This window comes from Mastigoproctus giganteus, chromosome 4 (assembly GCF_048544385.1).
Source record: "Mastigoproctus giganteus isolate SK-2022 chromosome 4, ASM4854438v1, whole genome shotgun sequence".
Classification (NCBI taxonomy): domain Eukaryota; kingdom Metazoa; phylum Arthropoda; class Arachnida; order Uropygi; family Thelyphonidae; genus Mastigoproctus; species Mastigoproctus giganteus.
Window position 1 is genome coordinate 24,134,257 of NC_143578.1, and position 20,403 is coordinate 24,154,659.

General features: G+C 36.6%; 1 protein-coding gene across 1 annotated transcript in view; it reads right to left on the reverse strand.

Moving 5' to 3' along the window:
• Positions 1 to 20,403, reverse strand: part of LOC150086474 (uncharacterized) — a 153,862-nt gene that overhangs the window by 88,370 nt on the left and 45,089 nt on the right. The window contains exon 2 of the mRNA XM_090372179.1: positions 709 to 809. Coding sequence (XP_090228305.1) covers positions 709 to 809 — 101 coding nt within the window. The remainder of the gene's footprint in view (positions 1 to 708; positions 810 to 20,403) is intronic.

Below are 20,403 nucleotides of genomic sequence, written 5' to 3' on the forward strand. Positions count from 1 at the left end.
GCATTTCTGTTATAAAATATTTAATTACTGCATTAAATATTGCTTTTTGCCAGTACTTAGATTGCATAGCTCTGTCCTATATCATTTTTATTTACTTAATTAGGTTTCAAGGGCAATGCTTTCTTACAAATGAGTCAAATGTGTGTTCAATTTCAAATGTGCACCTGTCATAATTTTGTATTGGCATTAGTTTATTAAATCAATTTTATTTTTCACAGTTTTCACTTTCCACATTTCAAAAATCATCCTTTGGGGCAGCAATTCAATTAAACTTGGTGTTCAGGAAAACGTTTGCGACCAGTTACATGCACAAAGCCCAGATTTCTCTAACCTTGGCATGCACAATTTGATTAAAGGATAAAACAAATGCCACAATAATTTTTGTGAATATGTAGAAAAACAGTGTATACATTTTAATTTCTTATGTATATTTTCAAGTAATTCAATAAAATCCATTTGTATACAGTAGCATCTGTAATTTTACTTTCCAATCAACTCTCATATATAGATCAAAAAATAATAATTTACCATACATTTTATTAGGAACAGTGGATGTTTCTGAATTTTGTGCCTATAGGTGCCAAAATCTAAATTCAAGTTTAATTTCCACCTTAGTTTTTTAACATCCTAAATGAACCTCAATAATTATAAGTTATATAAACAGCTCCTTTTTTTTGCTATATTTTAATATTCATAAATAAAAATTACCTGAATTTAGGAGACTTGGTGGTGTCGGTGTTTCTGAAATTTCAGAACAATCTCCTGATATTAGACATGGTTCTTCTTCTTCCAGTAGTTCTGGTTTTGTACTAAAATCAGTAAATTATGACTATCTATTACTGACATTATATTTATTCATAAAATTCAAACTATCAAAAACTCATATTCAAAAAATAATTTTACTGTGACTAAATTACTCAATTTACATTACTTTTACTCTTGGCACACACATTTCATACAATCTGCTTAAATAACATGTTAAAGTGTACTTTTTTCAGTTTTGCAGGCAAGATTTTAAATTAAAAGGTTCTAGGGTTTTAGGTTTAAGCATTTATCATCTCAACCTTTTCTCATATTTGGGCTGAAATGTTTAGCTTATGTTAAAATTAGATTTTGCTAAAATAGCTAAAATATTGTTTAGATTTGAAATATCTGTGTTAAAATAATAGCCATTATTTTTACTAAAAAAATTTCTTTTTTAACTCAAGTTTGGATATGCATTTCTGTTATAAAATATGTAATTACTGCATTAAATATTGCTTTTTGCCAATACTTATATTGCATAGCTCTGTCTGAGATTTATAAATTATGATTTGCCTAAACTTATTTTTTCTCAATGGCAAAGTTGTTCCCTGCCCTCAGTTTATTTTAAAATAAACTCAAATTAACAGAAACCAATTTTATTTGTGGGGAAAAAAAGAAAAATAAACAGGCTGTAGCATGAGGAAACACAATGCAATAGTCAGCTGTTCTATACAGCTAAATACATGTGTGTCACACAATTACTGTATTTGACTTTTTTCCCCTTCAAATAAAATCGGTTTGCATTCATTTCAGAGGAATGTCAATGATATTTTATAGGCTGAACTAAGAATGAGAAACAACTTTCCTAATGAGAAAAAAGCAGATGATTAGGTAAAATTCAAATTCAGAAATTGTAAAATCTAAAGATGAATACTTAGTTCAACACTACTCTAAACATCAATACTTGGTTCATTTTTGTTTTAAAAATTTTAATTACTGCAGTCCAAAGTGCTTTAAAATGGCTGTATTTAGATTGGACAGTTTTGTACTATCTGGTTTTCCTTTACTTAATTAGGTTTCCAGAGCAATGTTTTCTTCCACAGATACTCTTAAGTACCTGTGCTTTAAAGGTAGGTCTTAAGGGTATTTAAGACCTTCAAAGTCAACACAAACTCTTTGTTCAGTCTTAATTTGTAAGTGAATTCAGAGACAACAAGAAATGCAAAGGATCAAATCACAACATTTATGATTTTGTATATATTTCCCAGGAAATAACATATAAATTTATTCTAATGCAAGAAGTGCTCATTTTCTTAACATTAAACTGTAGATGTTATACCTGTGCAACATGCCAACACACACAAGGAACACATTAAAAAAAAATAATAATAATAATAATCTTCTGAATATCTGTGCAACATGCCAATACATACAAAGGAACACATAACAGGAGCCCCTCATAGAAACATACAGAGCTATAATGATCCCTCAATTGTCTTAGGTCAACATAATTATAAAATAACTAAAGCAGGCATATCAGATTGGTGGCCTAAAAGTCACATGCAGCCCTCAGTTTTGTGTATCCCCAAATGTTGTCAGCTTCCAGAGGTTCATATATGAAAAGAACGGTAAATAGTGATACTTAAAGGAGATACACTAATATAAAATTTTAAAAAAATTCATATTATATTAACCTTCATAAATATTAATGGTCATGAGAGTGGGCATTTTTGTACAATGAGAAATATTTGCCTAATGCTAAAGCTAATATGTGAAAATATTTAATATATTTTTCATATTTCTCATTTAACCAAACATATAGTCAGGCAAGACTATATGTTTGACTATATGTTAGGTAAGACTACTTAAAAAGAAGCACTTTCTAATTTTAATATTATTTAGTAAGACAGTAACTAGAAGTAATCAGGTTATACGCAATACCAGCAAAAATTTAAGTAAAAATACCAGTGTTTCTTATTCAGAAGAAAGAACTGAAAAAAGTAAATACAATAATCTGTGCAAGTAATTGCATTGTCTGATTTAACTGGCACAGTTCATTTGATCCATACATTACTTGTCTGTTACCAGGACCTATCTTAGGCCTAGGCAAACTAGGCATGTGTCTATGGTTCATACTTTGAGGGGCCAGTAAATGACAATGGACACGGCCAAAAACAGCAATATCCAGTAGCACAACAATGAGCATGAGTGTGCTCATCATTCCTTATGAAATTTGCAAATAAAATATACTTTCAAATTGTAATGTAGCCTTCTAGTCAAAATGTGCATGCTGCCAATATGTTCAAATTTGTATATATTTCCTTAGAAATACATGCAGATTTATTTGCTTATAATGTTTATATTGATTGCGTAATCATAATTTTCCGAGGGCCTCTATGCCCTATTTTTTTACTATTAAAATAGGGCATAGGGTCCCCGGAAAATATTTTGCCTAGAGACCAAATAGTCCAAAGATAGACCCTGTTCATAATAAAGATTTTTAAAGTGGCTCCAAAAAAAAACTTTTGCCTAGGGCCCACATATCCTCAAGTTGGGCCCTGTCTGTTACTCATTTTACTCCCACTCTTAGAATCCCTGGCCCTAGCTGGCTGATGTATTCTTGTTTGTTTACATGTCTGAGCCACACCACTTATGTAGGTTGTGCCACAGGTGATGTTATACCCAAATCTTGGTGTCCATGGGCACCTCAGCAAGTCTTAATCTGCCACTGATGATTATAAAAGTCATACAACCTCTAAGAATTGAATGGGGAAAAACAAAATCAAGACTACTATTTTTTGAATTTTCAGTTTGAATTGTGATGTCACAATTTCCTAAACCTTTCATCTGTGTCACAAACAAAAGGGGAACAATTTTTCATATTTCAGGTGACAGGGGAATTTAGCTTAGCAAGCATTATGGCTCCTTAAAAATGAAACTTTAATAATAATTACTTTAATAATAGCTCTGCCTAACAGGCCACCAAAAATTAAGCCACCATAGAGTGTTTTTGTTTCACAGAGGGAATATTATCTAACTTTTCAAACATAATAAACTTTTTTAAAAAGGAACTGTTAAATTTATATTACTTTAATATAGCTATTAAGGTGCCCTATTATAGGCTGAAATAGTTCTAATATGATATTGCTACACGTTTTCCCCTAGCTAACAATGTTAAAGCATAAGCATAATTTAAAATTTCGGCGAACCCCCTCCTGGGGCTGGTCCCAGGGGAGAGGGCTATTGAATTTATGATCCCCAAAGAGACTTGATAAAAGCAAAAAATAAATAATTTACTCAAGTTCTGATTTTCTGTGATTAATTTACTATCGAACTCCTACCCCAAACAACTGCTTCGCGAGGGTCTGCAATGAGCCTTTCATTATGGAGCATTTGATCTGTGGGGGTTGCTACCCCACATAGCAAATGCTCCATGACCGTGATTTATTTTGTTTGGTTGCCACATAAGGACAAGTATTTATAAGTTTCATGTCGAAATGGGCAGAGGAGACAAACGAAAATAATCGCAAATGCTGTTGGGATTATATGTCGTAACTCGGTAACATTCACTGACCTTGTGCGCAAAAGACAAGTTAATGATTTCGCGATTTGCCTAGTCCACATACATTAATTTGGACCTCTGCCAGCCATTACAACTACGTCGCTTCCAACTAGACAATGTTGTGTATAAGCTGTGCAATGGAAAAGTTTAAGGCTATAAAAGATATCTTTTATATCTGTCTATCCATCTGTACTAGTTCGGTTTCAACATTTAAACTTCGCGTTTATATTTGGAGCGTAGGCTGCACGTGGGAGCTGGGGCTAAGCAGCTGGAACTTTGTCTACTATGTTTCCGAACATGTTCTGCAGAGTAAAACCACATGGCTGGCCATTACGATGAAGAAATCTAGGAAATATTTACTTTCTGGGAATTTAAAACACTTCAGTAAAATTTTGGTTCACCGAAATTTACCGGGCTTGCAAAACGTCAAAAGCAACGAAGAAAAGAATGGAGGAAAAAGCTAAAGAAAAATTGAAAAGCGAAAACGGAAATATTAACATTGCAGTCAAATTAAAGATAAATATCAAAAGGAGTAAAAATTTCCTTTAATATTTAAAAGTAACATTCATTCTAAAACATCGTTTATCATCCTGTTTCTTAGTGTAATCACAATACTGTACTTCGTGCACTGCACAACTAAAAGTTCACCCCCCAATGAATCATAACGCCACCTGTTCTGGACAGTTAACCGGCTATAAAAACTGATAAATGTTAAAATAGGAAGTCGTGAAATTTTATTGAGGAAACGCGTGATGATATTTTGATCAGTTGCTAAAGGTGAATTCGGCTTTCATTTCGTATAAATTCATGCATTAAAAATAACGCAAATAAATTTTCTGTTTATACTCGGGAGTGACCAAATATGCAGCGTTTCAGAACTACGGACAGGATTGAAGTATTTAAGTCGATTGAGTAAACTAAATGCTGATGGCATCCTTAATCTTTCTTGGATAACACACAAAGAGACAAATTTAAACTGGAAAAAAAAATGTATATATACACTGCATGTATATATACCATAGAATAACGATGAAATGAGGAGATAGTGACAAACTTCAGACAGGTGTAAGGGACATTTATAGGGGTTGTATAAGAATTGCCAGAAAGGTCACATTACAGAAGTCTATACAAGGTGCTCGAAAATATGGTTACATGACAACAGTATGGCATATGATCCCTCCAACGGCTAAACTGTCCTGACAACACTGAACCATGATCCATATAAGGGTATCTATAAGATTCTGTGGCAATATCGCACATAGGGTTCGAGGATCTGTTCTCGGTCCACTGCCCAGTTACGGTACGCCTGACTAATCTGAGAACAGAACGCCTGACTAATCTGAGAACAGAACTGCCCCATTTGTCAGGGCTACAAGTCACATGTTCATGGCACTTTCTAAGAGCTCTGTGGTGGTTTGAGGTTAATGGGATTCAAAATTAAAAAATTCAAATTATTATTTTAGGGCCACCCGTAATTTCTTACATATACCCGTATATGTATTATATCTGTAAATTGCGTGTGTTCTCTGGTCGATTTGCCTGTTTTTCTGGATGAAAAACCCCAGTTTCTGGGGGGGAAACTAGCTATCTATGCCTGAAACCGACTAACTCAGCCACAGAGTGAAAAAGCCCATTCAAGTTCCTCCTCCTCCTCGCATAATCGACGGGATTCGAACCCGGGCCTTTTCCACCCAGTGTGGGGGAGACGGCGACGATACCACTGTGCTACCCTCGCAGACAGGTTAATGGGATATAAACCACTGGCTTCCTTGTGTAGAATCCACTTTAATTGAGCCTTCTTAACACAGTCTGGCTGGAAATGTTTTCACCTGTGGCTGCAGCAACCTCAAGAGACAGCTGTTGACAGGACATCATAGCGTTCCCGTCTCGCTGTTAGAGCCAGAGAACGATCTGTTCTGGTTGGCTTAACCCTCGGGCGACCTTGGCAAACTCTTCTTATAATTGTTCCTGAAACTGCTTGCTTAACAAAAAAAACAACTATTATATTAGTGCCACCTAGAAAGTCACTTCAACTACCCATGTGTATGTATATGTAAATTGCGTGTGTTCTCTGTTCGAATTTCCTGCACTGCTGGACTTTTTAAAACCCCAGTTTTGCCGGGCGAAAAACCCTTGCTGAATACGTACTTTAAGTGTTTGACGTTGAGATGGTTCAATTCCTTTAAAATTGTATCATTTTGGTAATAAATTACTTAATCTATCACGTTATATAATACTATAGTATCTACCAATTCATTTTCTTTAAAGCATTTTAAATATTCAAAATCCTTGTATTTAGCAGCAGGATGCATCCTTTCCAGGTTGTCTTTCATCGCATTGTTCTGAAAGGGTTTCTCATATAAGAGTGGCATCGATTCGTTGCCAGTCAAAGAATTAAATCCCAAGGTTAAATAATCTTGTGAAAATATACGGCACCTTCATTTTTTTTGGGGGGGGGGGAGCGACATGGTATAAAGACCTTCCTAAAAATTAAATGTTATCAAAATTGTAATGTTATTATTTGAAACAACTTAAAATAGTGTTTAAATATGTAATATGCCTATGCACAAACTGCCCAGATGGTAACACTGTGAGTTTAACTGTGAGAGATCTGTCAGTTGGACTGCCAGCAGCCGTTAATCGTCGTTACTTAACAGCTCGACGCACATGGATCACGCGACAGCCGTTCGATGGATTACAGTTATGTTGCCTAATTGTAAAATTCGCATTCCAAATTGCAAAGCCAATGTTCTTACATTGGCTTTGCAAAGGAGGTGATTATCCCTCTGTATAAGGCAATGGTCAGGCCACGCCTTGAGTACTGCGTACAGGTCTGGAGGCCTCATTTTAGGAAGGATGTAGATTTACTTGAGCGTGTACAGAGAAGGGCAACAAGATTGGTGAGGGGAATGAAGGGATCCTCTTATCAAGAGAGGCTTAAGTTCTGCAAATTGCAGTGGCTGGAGACTAGGCGCCTGCGCGGTGATCTGATTGAGGTGTATAAGGCCTTGAATGGGTTGAGCACGCTGAATTCTGATGGGATCCTTCCACTTGTTCAGATTACGAACCTAAGGGGGCATAAATTCAAATTAAGAAAGGACAGATGTAGAATAGATGTGCGGAAATTTGCCTTTAGCCAGCGGGTGGTTAATTGCTGGAACAAACTTCCATCTGTCGTTGTGGAAGTTGATAGGTTGAATAAATTTAAGGAGGAACTGGACAGGCATTTGGAGGGAATGGTGTGATTTTTTTTTTTTTTTTTTTTTTTTGCTGATGCTGCATAAGCTCATACACTTGCTTTCTTGCATCACATGCCACTACTACTACTACTACTACTACTACTATTATATTCATTATATTTATTATTGTTATTATATTACTATACATGTATATATGCCCACCGATCCCCATTCGACCCATTGTATCGATCCCTCTTTCAAGACGATTGACTCCCAGGGGTCAATATCGATCCGTGCGAATCCCTGAAATATACTAAATAGGCCCAAAAACTAACTTTTGGATGGCCACCACGAATAAAAAAATTTTGAAATTACAATTAGGCATACAAGGTAACCTACATCTCCCCATTTAGTAGCCCTGAGACTTTATTTTATGGTTTCAAAATATATATGCGTCAGTTCCCAAACTACAATGTGTTATAATTATAGATATGGAAATAGCAAGCAGGGTTCCAACTGGCTTTAAATTTAAGGACAGTCTGTAAAAAGAGCTAAAATTGTACATGTCCATGAAGTTAGGTTATCAAATTTTTTTCTTCAAATCTGTGGACAAAACAATTAAAACTTAAAGCATGTGGAAAATAAACATATACAGTTCGTATTTCCAGAAACAAAATTAAATAATAGCTATTAATATTAAAATTATTTGTTAATTTAATTAATAATTAAACAAGTGAAATTGCAATTATATTATAATGATAATTAATATTTTTAATTAACTTTAATAATAATTAATTATAAAAATAAAATAAATATTTTAGGAAAATAAAAACCCATCATTATCAAATTATATTGAGTTAGGGAGATTTCCTATTAAGTTTTTTTTTCCCCACCCACCACGGTTTCAAACTACGCAGTTATAATGCTAACAGCAGAACAAACGTTCCTTTCACAATTACTACACTGACATTGCGCTATTTTCAAATAAGACATCCTTTTTTTGTGATGTCATTTGGTCTACTAGCTTAATGTGCCATTTATCAAAAAAAAAAAAAAAAATGAAATAATGATAAATTAGCATATTAACCTTTCTTCGAAGCTACTAGGCTTTTGAAATCAGCTAAAACCATCTTGGACAGTTGGTAGGTTCGCCGTCCTTCCCACACCGTGTGGAAAAGACATGAGTTCGAGTCCCGTCGATGAAGGGAAAGAATTTTATGGGCCATTTTCACAACGTGCTCAGTTAGTCTGTCTCAGGCGAGGGTAGCATGGCTTTTTATTCCTGAAACTCGGTTTCTCGTCCAGCAAACAACAAACAGAACACAGGCAATTTAGAGACATATTATACGTATATAAGGTGCAATATGGCCTAAGTTGCTGATGTACCTAAAACAAACCCACCAAAGTTGTTCAGCATCACAAAGTATTTAAGGCGGATTTGTGGGAAACCCCAGGTACCACCAAACAATCACACTATGTCCACTAAGTTCACTTGTAGTTCGATTGAAAATTGCTTAGAGAATCTCCATACCTAGAGCGCATCCTACCTACATCGGGGTTCCTTTTGCTTGGTCACTTCAGTTTTTATAGTAAACATGTCTGCCCAAGGCAGACATGTTTACTATAAAAACAAACAGTATCGGTGGAACCTTTTCGTGTAGTGGGATGCGACAAAATATATGCAATATTATGGTCCTTTTCATGTAGTTTGGGAGGGAAGGCACTTTCTTGTGTGCAACTGAGTAGCCTTTTTGTTTGCATCTGGAGCGATATTTAAGGTTAAATTAAATTAATTTAAAGCGAATTATTAACGTATTTCCCATTATAAAAGTAGATCAAAGAGAAAGATGGAATCCTATAGGGAAACTTTATTAATATATTATCCATATATATATTATATATCCATCACTAAGTGATCACCTTTTTATTAATGAATAAAAATTATATAATGAATGGCATAATAAAATTTAATTCCAAATAAACAGTTAATGCTTGAATATAAAATATTGAATGAACACATACTTACACAGACGTTTATTTTGTGTTGATTTTTGATTATGGTCTCTCCCTGTTGAGGGATTTATTTTACAAAATAAATCTGGCAAATTTCCAAGTTTAACCTAGTGGTTCTGAGTCAGTAATGGTAGGGCGATAACCTATCTGCTGTTTACATTCTCATATTATGAGAAACCTAAATTAGAAGGATGGCTACCCGAAGCTTTCATAATTTTCTTCGAGAACAAATACTTGCATGCCTTCGAATTTGTTGTTTGTTCAGTGGTATTTTCATCATCTTAAAAGGTCAAAGGAGATATATATCCAACTTTAAAAAATATTTAGAAGATTTTTCCTATCGTGATACAAGTCTTGAGATTTAGTAGACTTTCTCAGTACGACGACGACCCATTATACTACGAAATTTAATGGTTCAATCTATACATTATGCAGTTAGGATGGTCATCTGTCTGAAGTTATGATGCATTGCGTATTCCTGAAGAGAACCTTCTTCTGTCATAAATTATAGAAAAGTTACAAATTTTTTCAGTGGTTTTTCTTTACTAATGAAGCAGCGGATAATTCGAATGAAAAAGCGAAGTGAATGCAAGAAAACTGTGAATAAATATTCAAATATCCTTAACTTTGATCCCATTAGGACAATGATTACTGATTTGTATATGTATACACTCTTGGCCACTTTATTAAGGGTCTTCCAGAATGATGAGAGGAATTTTTAGGGTCTTTTTCACAAAGTGGCTGAGTTAGTCAGTTTTAGGAGGGAGAGCGTGCATTTTTCTCCAGGAAACTCGGGTTTTTCGTCCAGCAAAACAGCAGATCGGCCACCACAGAATGCACAATTTATAGAAATAATATGCGGCGAAACGCTAAGTTGCTGATGTGCCTAAAACCACACAACAACAACATAATATATAAGGAACAACATGGTCTAAGTTGTTAAGCTCCAAAAATCCTATAACAACAACTTACAAATAATGCACTGTGGAAGTGGGAGACCTTCACGAAGCCATGATCTCGGAATCATCGAGAAAATAAGACTGCATTGATGCATGGAACGGAAGGATATGCGTAGGAGGACCAGAAAAAAGTATGGTCCAGTGAGTGCCGATTTGTGTTTTTGAAGCACCGATGGAAGAGTGCACATAGGAAGGAAACCACAGGTTCCAATGCCACCTGTGGTTTCCTACATTAAGGGCTCCTCCAACAACTCTACATTAAGAGCTGTAGGAGGAGAATGCTTTCGTGTTATAATAATAATAATAATAATAATAATTATTATTATTATTATTATTATTATTATTATTATTATTATTATTATATGGTGCAAGGAAGCCTGAGGCTTATTATAGCCAAAATAAAAAAAAATTCCCGAGTTACCCTGTCAGAGAGAGAGAGAGTCAAAAGGGAATCACCAAGAAAAAGAAGAATGAAGAATGATGATATCCAGCTCAGGACCCTGGGTGTGCCAAGCCAATATTCACCAGATGTGCGCCCCTGGGGTTATCTAGGTGCCCTAACTCTATCGGAGGGCACTTTGAATACAAGGGTATATATGAACATCATTGCCTATTAAGAACGCCATTAGTGTTGCATATTTACCGCTATAGAGAGAAATAATTTCATATTGACAATGAAACCCGTCCATGTGTGAAATAATAGTTAGAGAAACACGAAGAATACTTTAAGCATCTTTCCTGACCAGTCCAATAACATGAAGCATGGTCTAATGTCTTCTAACGTTTCACTTTTAAACACCTGGTCAACACCTTATTTTAACTCCATGCCACGCTGTTTTGGAGAGTGATTCAAGAGAATGATTCAATACACTACTAACTCACGGTTTTCATAAAGTGGCCAAGTAGTATCTAATTTGTTTTTAAGACCAGATTGTTTTGTGATATTTCCTGTTTGCCCAAATTTCTTATACTTTGCATTTAAGAAAAACTGCCCGCTTTTCTTGAAATTTCAAGCATTTATTTATGTCTCTTTTGTCACTTGTCCCATTAACTGCAATTTTGTATTTCATTTTATTTTTATATCAGTATTAATTGTAAAATTGCTCCCTCGTGAATATTTTCTTCTTTTGTTATATACATTAAATGGATCCATTGTATACACTTTAAGTACAATAACATAAAATGATGTAAACATTTTGCAGAAAAGTTAAAAATGAAACAACAAAGACAGGATCCTTCACATTTTTCACATGTGGTAACTGGAATTAGGTGTCATATTAGAGTCGCAGAACTAACTGATCTACTTATGTGTAATATGTTCATAAATTGCATGAGTTCTCTGGTCGATTTGTCTGTTTTGCTGAAAAAAAAAAAAAAATAAAATAAAGACCGCTCCTGGGGGGGGGGTGGACTTTGCTCTTCATGAGTGATACCGATTATCTTAGCCAGGGAGTGAAAAAAGCTGCTAGAAGTTTCTCGGGTCGTTGACAGGATTCAAACCCAGACCTTCTCCATCAGGTACAGGACGGACGATAATTATAACCACTGTGCTATCCGCGCGGACGTGTTGCCACTGGAATAAAAATTATGAAGAATTTAAAGGTGTCAAGTTGGAAAAATAAGTGATCGATATTTGTATCAGCCTGTCATGTATTGGTTAGCAGCAGCATAATAATTTTGAGCATTCGAAAAATATGTAACAAGAGAAATAAATTTAATAGATGTTTCTGAGGATTTAAAAGATACACATGGCCAAGCAGAAACATGTTGGTGAATGAAACAAGACATAAATATGGTGCCTTTTATATTTCTTATGAATAAATCTTGAATGCTCAGTGCTTTTGTAAATGGCATCCTGAGGCGATCGCCTCTTCGTCTCAGCTATTGGTTTGGTCTTGGGTGCATGACCTTTAAAAATGACGCCAAAGCCGTCGTCTCGAAGGCTTTTAGGGGAAAAAATATGGTCTTCGGTAAAACACAAGGCATTAGCAAAAAATTTCGATACTGATCCAGTACGTGCAAATAGAATTTCCCATTATTGAAAAGTATACCCCCCCTTCAAAATTGGTTCTTGCGACTTAAATGACCTCATAATAATTCTCAGTATATTTTTTTTATATTTTCAAGGATGTATTCCTTGAGGCTTAACTTTCAGTTTAGAAAACAGGAAGTAATCGCAAGTGACCAAATATGGGGAAGTAAGGAGACAGACGAATCTAGCCTGTTTTTTTTGGAAGAAGGGTGGACTGATATAATGATGATGACACATTTGATTGACTATTACTGAATATTAACCTCTAAATTAGCTTGAATTTATCTCGAATTCTGACTAACCTAAATATAATATACATACTACAACATGAATAGTAACCATAAAACTCCTTAATATAAAACAAACAGTGTTTGTTCCAATTTATTCTTGTTTTACTTTTAAACACCTGGTCAACACCTACGGCTCTAGAGATGGGCCTTAGGTGTTGACCAGGCTTAGTAAAGGCTCTAGAGATGGGCGATAGCAATTACCCCTTTCTGGACCTGCCCTTAAGAGCATATAGTACTCTGCAAATACTGTATTTCGTCACAGAGTAACCGTTTTTTTTTTTTGTTTTTTTTTTAATCTGGAGAGATCCAGTGGAGTATGATAAAGAACAGGTCAGGATACTTTTTGGAGAATAGCGTCCTTTGAATAAATGTACCAAGAACCTGATTCTATCTTAGAAAGACAACAAAGAAAGATTTAGCAGACGTTTGGTCTTATGTAAAAGGGCTGGGCGCTTCTGTGCTGGATTTCACAGGGCATAGGTCCTGGTGCAGTTGCACTATTGTCATCACCACCAAGTCAGTCATATGCAAAAGGGATGAATATTTCTTGGAATTTTAAAATATTCTTTTAGCGGAATCAGGGCCGGGTTTCCCATTATGTACCTATGGTGCCTACAGTGCCTAGAGCCTACTAAGGAAGGGAAAATTAAAAAAAAAAAAACGCTTCACTATGACTAACGCAAAACGAGCTGGTAAAACATGTGCGCAATAGACTCTAGGCGCTTCAATTCAATACACTATCTAGCGAGTGTTCTCAAAATTAGAATCGACGTTATGGTCGCTCCATCAGTTGAGGTGGTTTATCATTTATTATAGTTGAAACTTGAGTCACGTTAATTGACATGATTCACAGTCAAAGTGTTAAAGTAGAAGAAACATTTTACCCCCTTTTTTTAGCACATTTCGGAATAAAAGTTCCTAGGCCTACGAACACCAAAATCCAGCCCTGGCGGCATAGTGCGCAAGAACTGGAAATTGGTAAAATAATGAGCGCTTAAACCTGCGTGGAGTGTAATCTGCCTTTAATTTCTTAAAGAATTGCAGATTATTCTCAGAAGTATCGTCGTACTTCCATTACCACATCTTCAGTGACTATAAAGACAGCAGAACTGGTGAATTGTATCACCATAATTTACAGTTCCGCTGTCTTTACAGTCACTGAAGAAGCTGAACAGGAAGTACCATGAAACGTCTGAGAATAATCTGTAATTCTTTAAGAAATTAAAGCAGATTACATTCCAGGCAGGTTTAAGTGCTCATTATTTCACCAATTTCCATTTCTCGGAATTCTTTTCTGGAATGTTAAACAAATTTCAAAGGAAGATTGTAGCGTATTTTAGTGTTTTTGTTTCTGGAAAAAAACAAAACCTATAGATAAATATTTGTTAGTTAAGTCTTAGCGGTATAAATAGACATTTAAACTGAAGTTTAAAAAAAAAAAAACAGTATTAAAGAGCATAAACGAAAATTTAAGGTATTAATTTATTGAGGTAATTATTACACACATTTTAATTATATATGTAATTTTAGTTATATTAATATTTATTAAATATAAATATTATATTGTTGTACACCATCATAAATAATTTTATACATTTTAATTCCTGAAATTCCGTAAGGGGGAAGCACGTGCGTTAGCATTAATCTCTGTGTACTTCCTAACTCTCCTCCCTTTCGAGTACAGAAAATCAATACAATCCTCTGGCCATGTTTTACAGCTAGAAAACACATAAAAATTCCCTTATACACTCCCCAAGATCAGTGGTTCCCAAAGATATTTTTAACAAATCCGTAATCCTTACGTCACTGAGCACAAATTAAATAATAATGTTAAGTGCGGTATAGAAGCAAGTAATGAGATTTCTAACCGCCATTGACCATCATGTAAAAATTATTATTAAGCGATTAGCTTTCTATTATATTTGCTGTAATATTTTCCCTTGACCTGAATAGGGTTAGCGAACGGTAAAGCACGGAACTCGTCGAATATTATGGATAATTAACGCACTGATTGAAACGTAATATTTTGCCATGTACGACAAATGCCGCTAGAGGTCGCTTCCACTTTGTTTTCTCGAAAGCAATTGTTGTAATTGATTAGGTTAAAGATTTTTGCACTTAAAGCTAGATAATAAATCAACCATTAAAAATAATATTATTTAAGAAAATACTAATACAGAGTTAACATGAGCATTATTTTAATTTAAATAATTAGGCTTGCTAGAATTTCACATAATTTCGTTTAGTTTATTTTCAGCACTCTCCCAGCCCTTCCCCTGAAAAAAAAAATAAGGTAAGCCGTCTTTACTGCCATCCTCCAACTTCCTACTCCCAAGAGTGAAGGTATTTATAGATTGACATGAGAAGTACAGGAAAGTGAGGAGGAGGGGATGAAGTAATGGTAAGCTAACGGAAAATAGTGCAGCGGAAGACAACGACATGGAGGCCACAGATAGTGTATGGTACTTGGAAGAACTCTTCACCTCCCTGCACAAAGAAGATAAATGTAGTGTAAATTGCTTCAAAAGCTATAGTTACATCTACGTTGCTGATAGTTTACGTTAGCAGTTAATTTAAACAAAAGATGTCGGGAGATATTCACAATTAAATATAAGATAGATTCTCGTAAACATGTCTGAGTGTGTGACGTCATCATCGATTATAATTCTCGTTGATTTTTTTTGTCTGTGAACAAGTAGGCTTCTTCATTTTGGGATACAAAGGTTGAATACTTTACAAAGTTCGTTATATTTATCCCGGATTACCCATAAAACATGTCTTTCGCTGTGGGCAGACTTAAGCTATACAACAATCTTCCTATTTATAGGGAAAAAAAGTTAGTTAATAATTCATGATTTCTAACAAAATAAGTTAACCCAACGTGAAAATTTATAAAAAAAAAACAATTTTGTAGCGAAAACTGGGGACCGGATGTTATGAAATCTGAATTGAACCAAACTTAGAACCAACCCAAGGGGCTAACGGAATTATATTTTAAAAATTTGGTAGTAATCTGCATTTTTCTTGTCATTTAATGCAAAAACATACTTTTATTTATGCGGATTTTTGTAGGGGAGAGAGGGAATAAAGGCTCTGAAATTGTAACTGCACCTGAAATTTTCCCAAAGATCAACAGAACACGAGTAGGTTGAAAATTTTGGTCTCAATCCGAGTTTTCGTTCTAGAGTAATACGCAAAATATACTTTCATTTACATGAATAAATTTCTGTGGTGGGACGATCTGAAAAACTCACCAGGGACCAACCGAACATACGTTGAAAATGTCATACAACTTTTTTTTTATCTAATGTCTTTTAAAAAGTAATGTCTAAACATCTGATAACATACTTCCATTACAATCTAGATAATTCATGAAGTGTGTTACATTTCAGATGCATTCTATTTTTTAAAATTGATTGAATTTTTTTCTGTGATTAATGGAAGTGAAAAGTAAATACAGTATAATTATTCTTCTTAACAATTAATTACTAATATTATAACTTAATAGTACATTTAAAAAACAGTATATAGTTTTACGTTTTCGAAACTTAGCCGTCCGTTTAATTACAACTGTATAATATTTATTACTCTTCTCCTGTATACTTTTTTATGTTTCTTTCTCTCTCTCTCTCTCTCTCTCTATATATATATATATATATATATACAGTATGTATCTGTTCACAGCGAGCAAAACCACGTTCACGAGTCTTAAGTAACAAAAACACGCGAAGCTTGCGAAGAAATTTATGAATTTCTTTTTTCCATACAATTTGTATGCAAAAAAAAAAAAATAAATAATAATAATAATAATTTCCGGATTTCTCTTGGTCCAATGGCTCGAAAATTCTTTCTATATGAACCAAATATAAAATTTCATGAAAATCCGTCCCGGGAGTTTCTACGTTACATGAGGACGGATGGACAGACAGACAGACAAATGGACGGAAGGACACAGACGGACGAATGATGAACAGACGTATGCTAACTCACCTAAAAAAAATAATAAGTGTTACAATTTCCTTACAGATGCCAATAACCTCAGACACTTTTTATGCTACGATGAATTTCTGTTTTTTTTTTTTTGTTTTTTTTGCAAGGTGTTAAAAACGTATTCGATCTGAGGAATATTGCATGGTTCTTTTATGTATTTATTTGTTTTATTTATTATTATTATTATTATTATTATTATTATATATATATATATATATTTTTTTTTTTCTCACTGAAACTCGAAATTTTCGTCCAGCAAACAATAACCCGAATAAACTGAAACAATGTTCTGACTGATGCTCATAGCATTAGTTGCTTAACATACATCTAACCTAAGAATTCCAAAACACCTCAGCATACATTTACCCTTATGTATTGAGGAAGTGAGGCTCCAAATCAGAATCGAAATAGAGCACGGAGAAAATGACTATGGGCCCCTTCTTTACATTGGGCCCGCGAAACACTACAAGGGTGTGAGTGAGGAAAAACCTGAAACAATGCGAGACAGACGTCGACAGCCACATTCATCCACCACTGTTCCACTCCGCCCACAGAGCTGTCCACAATGAGATGTCATTCCAGAAATGGCGTATTCCTGATAGATACACTCTTGATACTGTCGAACGGGGATAGTGCAATTTCTGTACCACCTTCGTGATAGAGTGATCGCGCGCCGGGCACCCACTATCATCCCCCTTTCAAAGTCGGTTAACTCATGACGTTTATCCATACTCACATGGAATTACTGTCTACGTGAATGCAGTGTACCTATATACCTGCCAAGCGATGAGTTCGTACACGTACTAGTGAGAGGGCTGATTGTGTCGCGTTGCCAGGAACTAGTATCCCATGAATTCTGCCCTTTCAGTGTATTATGTCTATAATTTCCGTGTGCTCTCGGGTTGATTTGCTGTTTGCTAAAAGAAAAACTCAAGTTTTTCTTTTAAATGTAGTCTGTCGGCCTTTTGCATAGTGGCAGTGTTTGGGTGGTGAGCTCCTCCAGTGGTTTCCCTCATCTATGCCGTTTACTCTGTGTGGTGATACAGTACTCTGCAAAAGCCAGAGGTGTGAGTTGTGTGTTGTTGTGAAGTGTAGTATTGGGTTGTGTTGTAAGTCTGGCTTTTCGCCGCGGGGCCCCACGTTCCCACATGGGTTCCCACGTTGCCCGCCACTAAACTCTGGGAGGTATCCACGCAGTCCCAAATCTTGGGCAGGTCCTGCCACCTAATTTCCTGAGTTATCAGTGGCAAGGACCTATAAAAAAAAAAAAAAAAACGTGTAGGCAGAGTATAGGAGACGGATGGTCAAGAGTGGGGGGGATAATAGATAGAAGTATGGAGAAGAAAGAGAAGACATCCCCAGTCGGCAATGGTGGTAACTCCATCAGATTAGGCGGAAGTAAGGGAAGGAGATTGGCCATACAAGAGTGAATAGCTGAAGTCGCCATATGACAAGAGATGTCATTTGCATGTCGCAGTCTAGTCCGGTGGGGGATCCAGTACAAAATCTGGTCCCATCCGAGTTGGTGTTCTCCATCTTTTGGCGAGTAATAGATTTTTGTCATCAGGATGCACTGGAGATCGTCGTAGTGTGGGCACTCGAACATGAGGCGTTTTCTCAAGTTTTTGGACCACTGCAGCAGCGGAGGGAGTCATCAGAGATTTCAAGGGCTATGAGCTTTCCCCGGATGGAGCCTCTCTATATTGGGAACAGATTTCCTGTTTATTGCGCCCATGGCTGAGTTCGACCATCGGGACTGCCACGCTCGCTGCAGGTATGTTGATAGTCTCCTTTTTCCACACCTAGGTTGTTAAGGAGGTTAGTGGGATGTCCTCTGAAGGTTTGATCTTCCTTTGGCAAGGCGGTAAAGTACACAGCACCTAACCACCTCCAGGTCAAGGGGCAGCATACCCGCAATGACCTGGAGGGCATGCGTACTCCAGTGTTAATTCTTAATTATAGGACACGGCCCATTCCAAGCCCAACTAATGACTTTTGGTCTGGTGGATAGCGCACTGTGCATCTATGGGGAGGAAGAGACGTGGAACCACCTAATGCAGCAATGCGGCCACTACGACGACCTACGATGCCTACTCATAACGAAGATCAGATACTCCCCAATTAACCAAGAGATAATCTTCTTGACACCGAGGAGGAATACAAATCGCTCACGAACTTCCCCCTACAATTGTTTTCCAGGAGACGAGACGAACACTCAGTGCTATCCATAGGACAAATTGAGACTGGATCGACCCAGAAATTATCCAGATTAGGAGATGGATAATTAATATATTTGACGGGATTTCAACCCATGAATCAACCCACAAACTGGCCAGATTCCTGCTGGGATTGGATTGAGACCAGCAAACCGCAGCTCTGCTGCTAAACGCCATATAAATCTGAATAGAGCACCCTAGCCCTTATCATTTTTATTCCATATCCCTGGAGGGAGGAAACAGAAATCCCAGGAAACCAGGTGGCAGGGCCTGCCAGAGTAAAAATTTCAAACTACTGCGTACCTGGTCTGCCTCCACGAGGCCGAATGTGGCAACGTTGGGCCCCAGCAGGGGTCTCGCAGCTAAATGGCCAGATGAACAACGATACATAATACTACACTTACAAAATCCACACACTTTTAAATCTCTGGCCTTTTACAGTGAACTGTTGCAACCACAATGAAAGCAACGCAGAGATGGGGGAAAACCCTGGTACCGTTTGACATCAATGTACTTTACACTTTACACGTACGGCAGACGTGGGTGGTGAGCAAAACTGAGCGATGAATGGTTCCAGCTTACGTTTATTGACCACTGTTGTGACTTTCTTGTAACATACGCCAGCAGCATATGTGATGGCTTAGATAAAGACGACCTTATAAATGATAGAGAGGGTCCGCTTCCTCAGGCCCCAATAAAAGGGTACCACTCTCCTAACAAGGGCTGTGTAGTTTTTTTTTTTTTCTTTATCTGGATATAATTAAGGAGAGGTAGGAAGGAAAGGGTGCCCTTCAGGAGGATCGAATGCGTTTTTGTACGTGAAATTGGGAGTTAGTTGCGTCGTGTCCATTCTTGGAGAGCCACAAGGGTATGATTGACAGAAACTTCCAGCTGGGCTCTAGAGTCAGCAGCAGGCATGAGGACCAGGTTGTCCGCATAAGTCTGGGTCTTGACATCACTAAAGGCCAGAGTCAGGAAGTCATTCAGGACCAGGGTCCCTTTTGTACCAGGTATTTGGACTCTTCTGACTAGCAGACTCGTTTTCAGTCTTCCAGTATTCAACGAGCGTGTTGTTGACACCACAGCATTCCCCGTTGGCGATGATCAACGGTGAGGAGATACCGCTTTGGTTGTCTGCAGTTGGACTCCAATGCCCCTGAGTGTGCGGCACATCGTTATTTGGGATATTGTTCTTGCATTCCTTATATTGTATTGCGATGTCAACTGTAAAACAGTGACCTGCCATTGAGCCCATAAAATGTGCTCTACCCTTCGCTCACCACGAATATTCACCTTGTGTAATCCCTTAGAGTTCTGTCGGTGAGAGGTGGTTTGACCTGTTCGACACCATTCTTCGTAAAGTTTAACCACAGTGGGCCGTTAGCAACCGACAAGGTTGCTCACGGCCCACTGTGGGG